Genomic DNA, 16083 nt, shown 5'->3' with positions numbered 1-16083 from the left:
ACCTCTATAGAAACATAGAAAATAGGTGCAGGAGTAGGCCATTCAGCCCTTTGAGCCTGCACTGTCATTCAGTATGATCATGGCTGATCATCCAACTCAGAACCCTGTACCTGCTTTCTCTCCATACCCCCCTGATCCCTTTAGCTACAAGGGCCATATCTAACTTCCTCTTAAATATAGCCAATGAACCGGCCTCAACTGTTTCCTGTGGCAGAGAATTCCACAGATTCACCACTCACTGTGTGAAGAAGTTTTTCCTCATCTCGGTCCTAAAAGGCTTTCGCTTTATCCTTAAACTGTGACCCCTCGTTCTGGACTTCCCCAACATTGGAAACAATCTTCCTGCATCTAGCCTGTCCAATCCCTTTAGAATTTTATACGTTTCAATAAGATCCCCCCTCAATCTTCGAAATTCCAGTGAGTATAAGCCTAGTCGATCCAGTCTTTCTTCATATGAAAGTCCTGCCATCCCAGGAATCAACCTGGTGAACTTTCTTTGTACCCCTCTATGGCAAGAATGTCTTTCCTCAGATTAGGGGACCAAAACTGCACACAATACTCCAGCTGTGGTCTCACCAAGGCCTTGTACAACTGCAGTAGAACCTCCCTGCTCCTGTACTCAAATCCTTTTTCTATGAATGCCAACATACCATTTGCCTTTTTCACCGCCTGCTGTACCTGCATGCCCACCTTCAATGACTGGTGTACAATGACACCCTGGTCTCGTTGCACCTCCCCTTTTCCTAATTGGCCACCATTCAGATAATAATCTGTTTTCCTGTTCTTGCAACCAAAGTGGATAACCTCACATTTATCCACATTAAATTGCATCTGCCATGAATTTGCCCACTCACCTAACCTATCCAAGTCACCCTGCATCCTCCTCACAGCTAACACCGCCGCCCAGCTTCGTGTAATCCGCAAACTTGGAGATGCTGCATTTAATTCCCTTGTCTAAATCATTAATATATATTGTAAACAACTGGGGTCCCAGCACTGAGCCTTGCGGTACCCCATTAGTCACTGCCTGCCATTCTGAAAAGGTCCCGTTTACTCCTACTCTTTGCTTCCTGTCTGCCAACCAATTCTCTATCCACATCAATACCATACCCCCAATACCATGTGCTTTAAGTTTGCACACTAATCTCCTGTGTGGGACCTTGTCAAAAGCTTTTTGAAAATCTAAATATACCACATCCACTGGCTCTCCCCTATCCACTCTACTAGTTACATCTTCTAAAAATTCTATAAGATTCGTCAGACATGATTTTCCTTTCACAAATCCATGTTGACTTTGTCCGATGATTTCACCTCTTTCCAAATGTGCTGTTATCACATCTTTGATAACCGACTCTAGCATTTTCCCCACCACCGAGTTATGAGTTATGAAGATTTGGCATGATGTCTAAAACCTTGACAAACTTTGATAGATATGCGGTGGACAGCTTACTGACTAGCTGCATCACATCTTGGTACGGAAACACCAATACCCATGAATGGAAAATCCTACCGAAGTAGTGGCTATGATTTAGTCTATCATGGGTAAAGCTTTCCCCAGTCTGAGCACACCCACATGGAATGTTGTTGCAGGAAAGCAGTATCCATTGTCAGGGACTCCCAGCACCCAGGTTATGCTCTCTTCTCACTTCTGCCATCAGGAAGAAAGTACAAGAGCCTCACAACTCACACTACCAGGTTCAGGAACAGTTACAACCCCTCAACCATTAGGCTGTTGAACCAAAGGAAATAACTTCACTTGCCCCATCTCTGAAATGTTTGCACAACCTATGGACTCACTTTCAAGGACTTTTGCTCTGATGTTCTCAGTATTGATTGCTTATCTATCTATTTATTTATTTATTTATTTTTGTATTTCCACAGTTTGTCTTTTGCACACTGGTTGAATGCCTAGTTGGTGCGGTATTTCAATGATTCCATTGTTTTTCTATTAACTGTGATTACCCACAAGCAAATGAATTTCTCTATGTACTTTGATAATAAATTTACTTTGAACTTTAAGGTAAAGAGGTGGAGGATTGACGGGTAAGAGGAGTTTGCAGTGGGGGAGGTTTGAGTTGGGTAAGTGAGTTTAGGAAGGACAAGGTCAAGTGGACACGAGATGGAAGGGGTAGTCAGAAGACAGAAGGGAAGTGTGGATGCGGGGGTGGGATGGTTTGACGGAATGTGTTTTGGTGTGATCATGGGACAGGATGGGGAGGAGGGTGAAGATGTGGGGGCAGGGCCACACGATGTGGGTGGGGTGGGGTGTGCGGCGAGACGAGAAGTGAGGAGAGGAGGGGGCGAAGTAGGGAGGGATAGCTGAGGGGGGAAGGTCTCTGAGGAGGGGTGTCTGCGGGTGTGAGTGTGTTGTCGCTCGCGAAGGAGCTGTGAAATGCGGCCACCAGCTCCAGCGCAGAAAGGGGGTGACGGATCCCGTCTTCAATAGGGCTGGGTGGGTGGGTAGGGGGTTAACGGAGTTATACCGGTGCTAGGCAGAAGAGCGACCCTCGAAACTCCAGGAGGGGGGATATTCTCTCACCCTCCTCTGGTGGGATTGGGACTGTTTGCAGGTGCAAAATCCCAGAGACCAATGCAGCGCATGCGTCCGCGCCGCCCCGGCTCCGCACCAGCCGCAACATGGCGCGAGTGCCCGGCAGCGGCGAGCGGACCGGCGCAGCGGGAACAGCAGGGCCGGGGACGGGGACGGGGACGGCTGCCAGCAGTGCCCGCCGCTCTATCCGCCGCCGCCGGGAGCGGGAGGAAGAGGAAGCAGCAGCAGCACCCGCCGCGCCCGATTTTGCACTGGCGGGCTCTGCCCCTGATTTTGAGGCGTCCGGCCGCCTGAGCCAGAACACCCGGCTGGCCACCCGCTACGCCGTCAAGATCTTCCGCGATTACCTGAGCGAGAGGGAGCAGCCTTCCGACTTTGAGAGGCTGGGCAAAGAAGAGCTGTGCCGGGCGCTGCGCTCCTTCTACGCTGAGGCCAGGTCAAAGAGCGGGCAGGTGTACAGCAAATCCTCGCTCATCAGCATCCGCAGCTCGCTCAACCGCTACCTGAACGAACCCCCTTACAGCCGCACCCTGGACCTGACCAAGGACCCCGAGCTCCGTAGTGCCAACCTGACGCTGGCCGCCGTCATCAGAAAACTCGAGGAGCAGGGAGCCGGTCCCGTCATCCAGAAGCAAGCCATCACCAGGTAGTTCGGCTTAACCCTCTCCACCCATCTGATCCTGTTCCCCTTCCCCTCCCTCGCTTCGCTCCCCCCGTCACACACACTTGGCCGGGTCTTTCACATCCTATTCCAGCACGCACGCCCGACTGACTCCTTGCAGAATTATTTAGCCTGGTACATTACACTTGTCCCGCTGCAGATTGGCGACTCAATGAATTGAAACGTCCTTGTTGTTTTATTACTAGTGTGCCCCTCCCCCTCCACACACACACACACACACACACACACACACACACACACACACACACACACACACACACACACACACACACATATATATATACACACACACACACACAGAGTCATCGCTAACTTTGTTAGACGTGCAGTAACTGTCCAACTTTATCCCTTCATTCTCAAGTAGAAGTTTATTGTAGCAATGCATACTCACACAGGGTCTGAATGCCAGGAAAATTAGCTTTCCGCTGCAGAACAACAGTCCCTGCCAAGCACGAGTTAACGTAAACACTATACGCTAGCTTGGGGGAATCGCATCAGTCCTGTGCTAAGAGTTGGCTGCATCCCTCCTTTAGAGGGCAAGGCATGGTGCTCATCGCTACTTCATTCCTTTCTACTGCACATTTTAGCTCTTTGTGTGTCTGTGTGTTCTTGATGAAAGTCGTTTGATTAGTTATGCAATGCACATATTGTATGACCTCCAGGAACTGTGCAGTTCTCGTTTGATTAAGGTCGGCAGCATTCGGGCTGGCTTTTTTTTTGCATTAACTTGGCTTTTTATTTAGACTAAATAGCCTTGAACTGTTTTGTCTGCCATCAAGTGACAGTGAAACTGAAAAATTCATAAAAACTTGGATTTTAAATATTTATATCTTGTAATCTACAGACTACCATACAAGTTTTAAAGTTACCAAAGACACTCCTTGGCCAGAATTGTGCCTGGGAGTGTGGAGGATTGTTGGTGGGCATCATGCACTTGGAAGCTAATCTTGAATAGTTTGACCATAGTAATCATTGCAGCGATTGGATGATTTGTTCCTCTATGTGGTTTGCATTAGTTGCCTAAAATTGGGTAATTATCATGCTTAATGAATATACAGGTGAGATATGGACTTAGCAAGGTTACCTTTTTTTCCAGTTATCAATTTGGGACAAGGAGTGTCGTGCCATAATTTCAGAGCATTAATGCCTTTCTAACCACTAGCATCTGGCAAAATGCTTCTGTTCCCCAACTGGGATATTTAGGTAGTGAAACAGCAGTGGATCTGTTAAAAGTTGCCATTTCTGGTGCTATATGGTAGTGTGTAGAGGGAATTACAGTTGCCCATTTCTAGTTATAAACGAGGGAATAGTTTTCACAGAAGACAGTCAAGCAATTTACAATGCACTGTGTGAAGCATTATAATGTTTTCTCAGTATGTGCATACTTCCTGGTCCTTGCTAGGAAATTGGGACAATGCAGCCGGTGTTGATTTATGCCTAGTCATTATGGTTTTATTTTAAAAAAACAAAATCATACTCTTTTTTTCCCAAAAAAATACTGTATCATGTCATCAAGACAAATCATATCGTGACATCCCTATCACCAGGTCCGATCTGAGGAAACTCTACACCTCCTGCAGCTTCGATACGAACATGCCCTTTGGATTGCTCAATAAGGTCTGGTTCGAGATCTGCATGTACTTCTGCACAAGGGGTCGGGAGAACCAGAGGGAACTGGAGGAGGACTCCTTTGGCCTGGGCACAGATGAGGATGGCAGAAGATTTGTCTATTATAAAGCCTGTGGACCTTATCATAAATCTCGCTCAGTAACTTGGAGCAAGAAGAGAATGTATGAAACGGGCACAGAATTTTGCCCTTATGCCAGTTTTGTTAAGTATATTTCAAAGCGTAACCCCCTCTGTAAGGCTTTCTTTCAAAGACCAAGGGATCATTGCAATGAAAGTGATGTGACCTGGTATGAAAACAAAGCCATTGGAAAAAATCTTTTGGGCACACGGATGCAGATGCTTTCCAAAACTGCCAAACTCTCAAAGACTTACACTAATCATTGCATAGGAGCGATGTCTGTAGCCACACTGAGCAGCATAGCGGGCACTGGCAACAGGCTGATGCCTCACAGATCGCCCCAAAGCACTAATGGCTCCCATCAACATCACCAGCAGCCCTGTCCTTACGGCATCCAAAACCATGATGGAGAGGTTGTAAGGGTGAAAGTGGAGCAGACTATGACCCCCACATTTTATCAACCAATGTCATCCCACGACATCAGCTGTCCACCTTCACCAAAACGAATATGCATCCGGTCCTCCGATCCCATAGATTCCCAGAATGTGCTTCCAGATGGCAACGGCTCACAGGAATCTCTGCTTCAGGAATCCAGTGACCGCCTTGGATCCAATACATCAATACTCATATCGACTATCCAGGTAATGCTTGACAATCATGGCTTTAACAACTCAACTGATTTTTTTGAAGCCATCTTTCTGATTTAAACAAAAGCTAAGACATGTCTTGGTTGTTACCATAATCACTGTCTACATTTAAAAGTTAAGTTATAAGATGAGCAAACATTTATTTAGGGTTATCATTTGTTTAAAGTTGTTTAAATTTTAAATTGTTTCCTTCCTTACTCTTTCAGCATTTAGTTTTTTTTTGGGGGGGAGAGGGATGTTTTAATTGAAAAGCTTTGGCAAAAAGTTTGAGATGATCAGCAAAGAAGTTATTATAACTTGGGCAACTTATTGTATTTAAATTTTGTGTCAATCTTGTATGTGTAGATTCACACAAGAAGCAAAATCAAAATCGGGTTTATTGTTTCTGACAAATGTAGTGAAATTTGTTTTTCAACGGCAGTTCAGTGTGTGTGTGTGTGCACCCTTAACTCCTGGTGGAGTCATCAGGGCACCGTCATGACAAGCGTTTTGCACCGATCTTTTTGGTGATTGCTTATCGTACGACATGTCTTGGGCATCTGAAACCTGGTGGAGCCCATTCCTCGCCAGGTTTTGAATTTACAGTTCAATAGCTACATTTAATGTCAGAGTATAAATTTAATGTATACAATATGCATCCTAAAATTCTTTTTTTAACAATATATAAAAAATACTGTAAGTTACAATAACAAATAAATTAAAAAGAGGGCAAAATAGTGAGGTTGGGTTCATGGACCATTCAGAAATCTGATGATGGAGGGGAAGAAGCTGTTCCTAAAACATTGAGTGTATGTCTTCAGACTCCTGTGCCAACTTCCTGATTGCTGTAATGAAAAGAAGGCACATCCTGGATGGTGAAGGGTCCTCAATAGTGGATGACACCTTCTTGAGGCACTGCCTCTTGAAAATGTCCTCGATGGTGGGGAGGCTAGTGCCCAAGATGGAGAAGGCTGAGTCTACAACCTTCTGCAGCATTTTTGATTCAGTGAATTGGAGCCTTCATACCAAGCTGTGATTCAACCACTCAGAATGCTTTCCATAGTAAATGTAGAAATTTGCTGGAGTCTTTGGTGACATATCAAATCTCCTAAAGCTTCTAATGATGTATAGCTGCTGGTGTGTCTTTATGACTGCAATCACTGTGTTGGGATGAGGATAAATCCTTTGAGATGTTGATGCCCAGAAACTTGAAGCGTGATTTTATTTTTGTTTTAAAAGTTATGTTGAGTTAATGGGCCCATTAAACTCACCCCCTTCAATTAACTCATTTCTGCATTGTTCTTAGTTCCATTTGCATCAATAATCTTTGCATTATCTAATAGAAAATTTCAAACCCAGGCCACATTTTAATTTCTCATCTCTCCCCTCTGAGTCCACTATCTTTTGTGCTTTGACACTATGACAGCCTTTTTGTGGCTGATTCCCATGTCTTGTGCACGTTGTCTCTTTCCACTGATAGTAATTAACAGGTTTTCCCAGATGGCATCCAATCTAAGTTCCACTGTGCATACTTTCTCCTTTGTAATACCTATAATGTGCAACCTCTGTGTAAAGAGTTGCTTCACTGTGGCAAAATTGGTTCTCAATTCAGCTGTCATCTTGCCTCTGAAAGCTATTTTATCTGATCTGTAGGTGAGGGTTAAAAACTAGTTTTAGGACTTTAATCACAAATTGGCTGTTGTGTTTCATAATATTATAATAGCAGGACTTAGCTGTGAAACACTTTGTGACTTCTTGACCATGCGAAAGGTGTAGTAGAACTACAAGTTCATTCTTTCCCGACACTTTGGAATACTTTGGGACCTTGCAGTACAAGTGCAGTTCATTGAAAGCAGAGTTAGGCAGGCTGGTGAGAAAGTCATTTAGCATACTGGCCTTCAGTCAGGGCACTGAGTACAGGAGTTGGGACATTGTGGTGTAGTTTAATTTGTGTATGAGGCTGCACTTGGATTACTGTATGCAGTTTTGAAAGGTTATACTGCGTACAGTTTGGCCATACTTGGAGTACTGTATACAGTTAAAGAACTGTACACAGTAATAGAATGAATGTAATTAAACTAGAAAGAGTGCATTGAAGATTTGCAAGTATGCTGCCAGGACGAGAGTGCCTGAGTTATAGCAGTTGGGCAGGCGAGGTCTTTAATCCCTGGAAGGTAGGAGAATGAGGGTGACCTTATAAAAGTGCTTAAGATAATGGGAGAGTTGAAAACTAGGGAACATAAATTTAGGGTGAGAGGAGTAAGGTTTAAAAGGGACCTGAGGGGTGACTTTTTCACCAGAGGGTGGGGAGTATATGGAACGAGCTGCCAGAGGAAATGTTTGAGGCTGGGAGGACAGTATCATTTAAGAAGCAGTTGCATAGGTAAATGGAGGGGTAGGACTTGGAGGAATATGAGCCTAATGTAGAAAACTGAGACTGGCAGGGTGGGCACCATAGTTGGACTGGAGGGTCCTTATCCATGCTGTATGTCTCAATGCTTCCATAACTGATCTCATTTAAAGATGAAGGTGTTATTAGTTTGGGTGTGCCAGACTACCAAAGATTGAGATTCACTCCTTTATTCCATGGAGACCCATTGAGCAGGATATTCTTTACCTTCTGCTTGCCGTTCACCTTGACTTAGCTCTCTGTACCTGCACATTAACACATTGAATCCAGGATGAACTGTTGCCAGTGCATCTGACCTGCACTGGCATTGGACACACCATTAAGCATGCTGGTGAGGGTCCAGATGCCCTTTGTGTCTGAGCGTTCACTTTATGCCAGGGTCAATGTCAGCCATGGATGTTGCATCCTAGCTGTCTACGTGATTCACAAGCCAGGGCAGTACGCTGTGCTCATGTAGCAGGCTCCCCTCCTCCCCGTGCAGCTGATGAATCTAGAGGAGTGGCAGAGATGGATTCAGTTTGGTACCAGTGGCTTCACAGGAGTTGCCCGTCAGTGTTGACTTCAATGTAGGACTCTTAGTGCTCCACCTCAGATTTTTCCCTCAGGGTTTACTCCCAAAGCCTTCCCCTTGAGTGTGTATAGCTGCAAGGCAGCGGAGGTTTGAGATCACAGTTTTCCTCCTCCTAAATGAGTTACTAACCACGGCTGATGAGCTCCATCTACCCAAAATGACAGTTTTTAAGGTGCCTGTAACCCACCTTTGCTCATTGCCCTGTCAGTAGAAATGGTTCCACCAGGTTTAGTAGCTGGGCCATACATGAAGGCCAGGAGCTGGACTTGGTTGTTAGAGGTTATTTGGGACATATGCCATTGGGAGCATTTAATAGATAGTGGGAGCTTGTCCCTATTACCACCCCCAGTTGTAGCAACCTTAAGGAACCGGGGAGAACTGGTGTAAGAACCACATCTCATTCGTTTGAATGACATCATGCATCTTAGAGAATGGTTGTTCAAGGTAAGTGCCCATTTATATTTTTAAAATTATTTTTATTTTATAATTTATTAATTAAATAGTTTTTATGAAAAAATGATATCTTAAAATTTAATTTAAAATTCTTTTCTCTCTCTGTCTCACATTGCACATAAGAAATGTGAAAGGAGAGCATTGTCTGTTCTGTTTTGCTCCACATGCATAGGGAATGTTACCATCACTGGCAGGTTTCCAATATAACTGGGCAGCAGAGTTATTGTTCTAGCTGAGAACTGGTTTTGAAACGAGGTTAATACTGTCAGTGCAACGGTGAGATGAGTTTCTTTTTACACAGTGAGATGTGATGTGGGACACTGTCTGAAAGGTCGGTGAGAGCAGATTAGTCTGGAATTTCAACCAAACAGAATGGGATATATTTTTGAGAGAGAAAAATTAGCAGGCAGTGCTATGAAGAATGGGAAGTGGGACTAATTGACAAAATCTTTTCAGAGCCAGCACACATGATGACTAAAAGGCTTCTTTGTTTTATCCATTTGCTGGATGTGAGTGGTATATACTACCATCTCTAATTGTCCTTGAAAAGGTGGAGGTGAATATTTTACTAAAGCCCATATAGACAACATCCACTGCCATATTCTCATCAATCATCTTTACTGCCTCCTCATAAAACTCAAATCACGATTGTAAGACATGACCTCCCCCTCCCACCATACAAAGCTAAGCTGATTATCCCTAATACTAACACGCTTTTCCAGATGTGGCTAAATTGTATCCTTAAGAATCTTTGCCAATAATTTCCTTAATGTGAGGTTCTCTGGCGTAAAATTTCCTGGTTTGTCCCTATTGTAGATTTTAAACAAAGGAACAACCCTGCAATTCTCTGTTCCTCTGGGACATCACCTGTGGATAAAGAGGACATGAAGATCTCTCTCCACGCTCCCAGTGATCTCTGCTCCTGTCTGTCTCAATGACCTGAGATGGTTATGTCAAGTCCCACACCACCAGGCTCAGAAACAGTTTTACCCTATAAACATGAGGGTTCTGATCCATTGTGGATAAATTCAATCACCACTACTTGGAATTAATTTTACGACCTGCAGACTCACTATCAAGGACTTTTTACGACTCATGATCTCAGTACAGTTTTTTATTTGCACAGTTCGTCTTACACACTGGTGGTCTGTCAGTCTTTGTTTACATATAGTTTCACATAAATGCTATTGTATTTCCATTTTGTTCCTGTAAATCCTTTAAGAAAATGAATCTGAAGGTAGTATATGGTAGCCAATGTTACCTCTAATTTTTAGTAGTCAGTGTGCGCAAAAATCTTGTGCAAATTTTTTTCCTGTGACAAAAGTATGTGAGCACTGAATGCACACATGGCACAGTTTATGTAGGTTTACAAAATATTTGACATAAAACTGCACAGATTAACAACAAAATAACGCACATATTTAAGTCACTCAGTTATTTTTTCTCTCTCCTGTCTTTGGCATTTACCCATTCTTTGTAAACTCTATCTAGACTAGTAAACTTCCATCCAATTGATAGCTTTTGATTCTCATTAACATATCCAAATGACATTTACCTAAATGGTTTCTCAGCTTGTTTTTGAGTTGATTCATTAGGCTAAAACCTCGCTCACAGTCCACACTAGACACAAGAAAGGTTCCCCCAACATCCATCAACTGTGCAAGGTTGCAAAGCTGTTCATTTTGAAGTACAAATGCCACCATTTGAGCAAAGTTTGAAATCAGTTTGGATTTAATATTTTCTTGCATGGAAAACTTGAAATCATTAAACTGTCTAACCATTACAGTATTTTCAGCCTGAAAATCATGATATTTTAGACATTTTAGAGTTTGATCTCCTCTGGGTTTGATCGTTTTCACTCTTGTTCATCTGCACTCAATCATAACATGCGTAGCACTCATGTAACTGGTAATGACGGGTTCTGTTGCCTGAGCTTTCGCACACCGTCCAAATGCAATTTACTTGCTGAATGACGCTTCAAAAAATCAAGTTTCCAAATATCATCTCACTTCTTTCCACTAGCAAATTCTCCAGCATCTTTCACGTCACGACAATACAAATAGATAACTCCAGTTTCCGAATCATACGTAAATATTTCTCGTAGCTGAACGTTCATGACCTCATGAGCTTTCGGTGTAGCAGTTTCTACTATTTTGTTAAGCCATTCAACTTTAAACAAAGTTGCAGTTCTTTTGCGCTTCATATCCTTCACTTCTTTTGAATTCGACATAGTGAATCAATATTTTTTTCAATAAAAACTTAGTAAGCTATCTACAGGATTTGAAACAGATCTTTGTAAACTTTACGATATGAACACTGTCCACCAGTGATAGCTGGTGCTGTGATGCAGCTGTACAAATTGGAACAGGAAAGGTGAGGTGACGTAAATTAGTGACGTGCATTGTGGTATTTGAAAAACCGACCAACTAGTTAACAGAAACATTTAGCTAAAAGATTATTTTCAGTAAGTATAATTATTAATTACTACATTATTTTAGGTAACTAACCTTTTGTGCACACATTAATTTTCTTTGTGTGCTGGTTGAAAAACGTGTGTGTGAGCGCACACACGCACAACTTAGAGGGAACATAGATGGTAGCATAAATGTACTTAAATAATAAATTTTCTTTGAACTTTCCTGATGTTACTAATCCCCCACATCCTTCTCCTTGGTGACTATCTATGTGAAGCAATCATTTAGTCCCCCACTTACTTCCACCGGCTCTTTTGTCCTTGAGTGGTCCTATCTTCTCCCTAGCTGTACATTTGTTTTTGATGTATCTATAAAATGCCTTGGGATTCATCTTCATCCTCTTGCCAATGGCCCCATGGCCCCATTACATTCCTCAGAGGCCCTTTCTGATTCCCTGAACTCTGCATGTGCTTCCATTTTCTTTTTGAGTAAATTTGCATTATCTCTCAATCATCCCAGGTTCCTGAGCTTTGCTGTGCTGTCCTCACAGGAATGGTCGTGAATTTTGAATAGTGTGTTTTTAAGTGACTCCCACCCATGTCATATGTGTACTTCACCAATAACAGCTGTTCCTAATCTATCTCCCACCTACTGCCTACATAGTCTCCTCCGATCTAGCTCATTCCCCTGAGATCCATTCTTGTCTTATCCATACCTAACTTAAAACCTAGTTCTGATCATGGAACCCATGAAAACTTGAATCACCTTCTGGTCCTTCTTGTTAGTGACTACCTATATGGATTTCAATGCAGTGGATTAATATATGAGGAGAATATGATGGTTCTGAGCCTGTATTCGCTGAGGTTTAGAATGAGGGGCGATCTCATTGAAAGCAATGGATATTGAAAGGCCAAGATAGAGTGGATAACAGTGGGGGAGTGGAGGATCAAAGGGCACAGCTTCAGAATAGGGGGATGTCCATTTAGAATAGTGATGAGGAGGAATTTCTTTCACTTGAAGGTGGTGAATCTGTGGAACTCTTTGCCACAGATGGCTGTGGAGCCCAAGCCATTCCATATATTTAATGCAGAGATTGATAGATTCTTGATTACTCAGGGTGTCAAAGATTACGGGGGAAAAGACAGGAGAATGGGGTTGAGAGCGAAAACAAACCAGCTATGGTGGAATGGTGAAGCAGACTCGATAGGCTGAATGACCCAGTTTTGCTCCTATGTCGTATTGTGATGGATTTTGGGTAGTCAAGCCAGTGTGGGACTTGTTCTGCGAATGGTAGGGCACTGGGGTATGCAATGGGACAGAGAGCCCTCAAAGTAAAGTGCATCACTCAGTGAGCAGTGTCTCAGGCAGAAGGAGTGATGAAAAAGGCGTTTAACACTCTAGCCTTTATCAGTCAGGGGATTGAGTGTATAAGTTGTGACACTATGAGGCAGTTGTACAAGCTGTTGGTGATGTTACACTTGGAGTACTGTGTACAGTCTTGGTCACTCTGTTACAGAAAAATTCTCTTAGTAAGACCTTGAGTGTGTTACATATAAACCATCTTTTCTGACCATCACAACACAGTGGCTGAATGGCCTCCTGGGTCATGAGTTTTCTATGTCTGTAAGCTTCCAGCTACTGTTGCACTAAATAAATAGGTAAATTGGTTTATTATTGTCACTTATACTGAGGTACAGTGAAACTTTGTTTAGCATACCAGCCACACAGATATTTCATCATGTCAGTACATCAAGATTATAAGGGTAAATTAAAACAAAATGCAGAATAAAGTGTTATAGTTACAGAGAAAGTGCAGAGCAGGCAGTCAAAAAGGTGCAAGGCCATTCAATATTCTCCTAACAGTAGGATGGAAGCTGTCCTTGAGCCTGGTGGTACCTGCTTTCAGGCTTTTGTATTTTTTGCCTGATGGGAGGAGAGCAGAGTGAATGTTGGGATGGGAGGAGGTCTTTGATTATGTTGGTTGTTTTACTGAGGCAGCAAGAAGTATAGTCCATGGAGTGAAGGCTGGTTTCCATGATGGGCTGAGCTGTCTCCACAACTCTTTGCTGTTTGTTGAATCACATGCAGAGCAATTGGCACACCAAGCTGTGATGCATTTGGATAAGGATGCTGTCTATGAAATTGGTGAGGGGATGTCATTAATGTCATGTGACCTTCAACAACAGAAATCTCTAGAGGGCATATTTAGAGTTGTTTTACTGAGCCAGCAAGAAGTGTAGTCAGAGTTAGTGGAGGAGAGGTTGGCCTTGTGAAGTGCTGAACTATGCTCACAGTTCTCTTATCATACTAGGGGACACTCTAATGGTCTTTAACAGTATTAGACTCAGGGAGAGCAGTTGCCATACCAAGCTGTGATACATCCACTTGAGTGGTAAATTTATAGTGTAGGTTATTAGGAATCATTACTCTTAAGTTGGACTCTATTTGTTACCTCATCAGTTCAAGTACACTAGATAGATTTGTCTCAGAGGGCATTTTGTTTATTGAATAAACAAGTGGTTCAAACTGATTAATTTATTCTAAACTCAAATTTTGGTTTGGTCCACATAGTAACATTTAGTAAAGAAGATAGATCATGAAAAAGTGGAAATACTTTACTTGAAGGATATAGATTTCTTTACAGAGCGTAAAACCAAAGTTAGTGGATTTTCTGGCTAGGGCACGAAAGAAATGGCAATCATTCAAGGCAGAGATGAGACAAAATTAGTTTACACTGTCAGCCGAAAATGCAGAAGTTGGAATGGTGGTTTAATTAGTCACAGATTAGTACATACCTTAGTTCATTTTAAAAAAGACACACAAAATACTGGAGGAACTCAGCAAGTCAGGCAGCATCTATAGAGGGAACTGAGCAATCAATTTTTGGGCCAAAATCCTTAATTAGGATTGGAAATGAAGTGGGCAGAAGGCAGAATGGAGGGTGGAGAGGGGAAGGGAAGAAATACAAGCTGGCAGGTGATAGGTGAGACCAGATGACTCTTATCCTAACCATTTACCTCTTTCACCTCCCAGTTTTCCCCTTTACCTTTCATTCTCTCTTCCCCCTCACCTGGCCTTACCTGTCCCCTGCCAGTTTGTACTCCTCTGCCCACCACCTTATTCTGGCTCCTGCCCCCTTCTTTTCCAGTGTTAATGTAGAATGTCAGCCCAAATTTTTTTTTCTGGCTCCCCAAGTTCCTTCAACTTTTTTTGTGTGTGTTGCTCAAGATTTCCAACATCTTCAGAATCTCTTGAGTCTCAGTTCATTTTAAATCTTAGATCATAGTTAGAATTGGGTAATTAGTACTACAAATCCAAAACATACAGAAACTCGGGAGTTCAGTGCCATGCGGTAGAAAGTTACAACCTGCATTAACTATTAGCCTGAGGACTTGCATTTATTGGATTTCAACTGTTGGTGATGGGTGTTTCATGGTTGATTCTGTTTTCACTCCTTTGTGGTTGACAGTTATTGCAGTAAATTTGAGGATTTGAGATTTTACATAGATCAGAGCTTGCACATTCTGCCCATCCTGTATTTTTTATATTCCCTCCTGACTTGGGTGTAGGCTATTTAGCCCAGCCAGCTCTCAGAACTATCCCATTGTTGCTATTTCTCCCATTAGTTTCCCTGTAACCTATGTTCTTACACATGCCCATTAACATCCACTGATTTTCCAACCACCCACCTACACATTAAGGGCATTGTACAGTGCAGTAATTACTATTAGTGTTGATTTATTATTGTCACATGAAAAAGATACAGTGAAAGCTTTTGTTTATATGCCATCCAGACAGATCATGCCAAATCATTGAAGTAAAAAGAAAACAGAATGCATAATGTAGTGCCACAGGTACAGAGAAAGTGCAGTGCAGGCAGAAAAATAAAGTGCAAGGCCATGGCAGAGTGGATTAGAGGATCAGGCGTTCATCTTTTAGCATATGAGTTTAATAACAGTGGGATTGAAGCTGTCCAGTGAGAAGATGAGAATGTCCATGATGGGTGGGGTCCTTGATTATGTTGACTATTTTTCTGAAGCAGTGAGAAATATAGATGGACTCAGTGGAGGGAAGGTTAATTGTCTGGTGGATTTGAGCTGTATTCACAACAGAAATATCTTACAGTTTGAGCAATTAACCTACCGACCTATTTTGTTTGATTTTCCCTGAATCTCCTCTACTCCTTTTCATCCTTAGAATCATAGAATAATAATATCAACCTCTTAAGCCCATCTGGTCCAAGTTGACCACAGCAACCTTCTTGCTAGTCTCAGTAGCCCGTGTTCGGTCCATAACCTTTCATGTCACTTCCCTTCATGTCCCCTCTGTTGCCTTTTCTCTCATGTCTTCCTCTCAAACACATAAACAACGTTCATCTTTAACTAATGCTGTGAGTTTCATGTTCATACCCTACTTAAACTGAGTCACGCTCTGAATTATTGACCCACTGAAATATTTCATTAACACTTGGGCTAAGTCGTCTTTGACCTGTATATCAATAATATAGCAGCAACATCAAACTATAGCAGTCTTGCTGGTCCTTGTCGACCCTGAGGGCCTCATTACTGTCCTCTCTCACACTCAGCTGATAATGAGAAACCTAGGGGCTATCTGTGACCAAATTGTCCT

The 16083-nt window shown here is 42.7% G+C and overlaps 1 protein-coding gene across 4 annotated transcripts in view; it reads left to right on the top strand.

Moving 5' to 3' along the window:
- kctd1 (potassium channel tetramerization domain containing 1) overlaps window positions 1–16083 on the top strand; it is a 137443-nt gene that overhangs the window by 60688 nt on the left and 60672 nt on the right. Inside the window, exons 1-2 of one of the 4 annotated variants that reach the window (XM_073045795.1) lie at window positions 2473–3197; window positions 4781–5621. The exons of 2 other annotated variants lie outside the window; for them this stretch is intronic. In XM_073045795.1, the coding sequence (XP_072901896.1) occupies window positions 2638–3197; window positions 4781–5621 (1401 nt within the window). In that variant the 5' untranslated portion in view covers window positions 2473–2637. Of the gene's footprint in view, window positions 1–2472; window positions 3198–4780; window positions 5622–16083 lie in introns of those variants that run through there. One more of the 4 variants, XM_073045823.1, reaches the window with a different exon arrangement.

The sequence above is a fragment of the Hemitrygon akajei genome, chromosome 1 (genome assembly GCF_048418815.1).
Source record: "Hemitrygon akajei chromosome 1, sHemAka1.3, whole genome shotgun sequence".
In the NCBI taxonomy this organism is placed as follows: domain Eukaryota; kingdom Metazoa; phylum Chordata; class Chondrichthyes; order Myliobatiformes; family Dasyatidae; genus Hemitrygon; species Hemitrygon akajei.
This window is presented reverse-complemented; position numbering and strand designations above follow the sequence as displayed.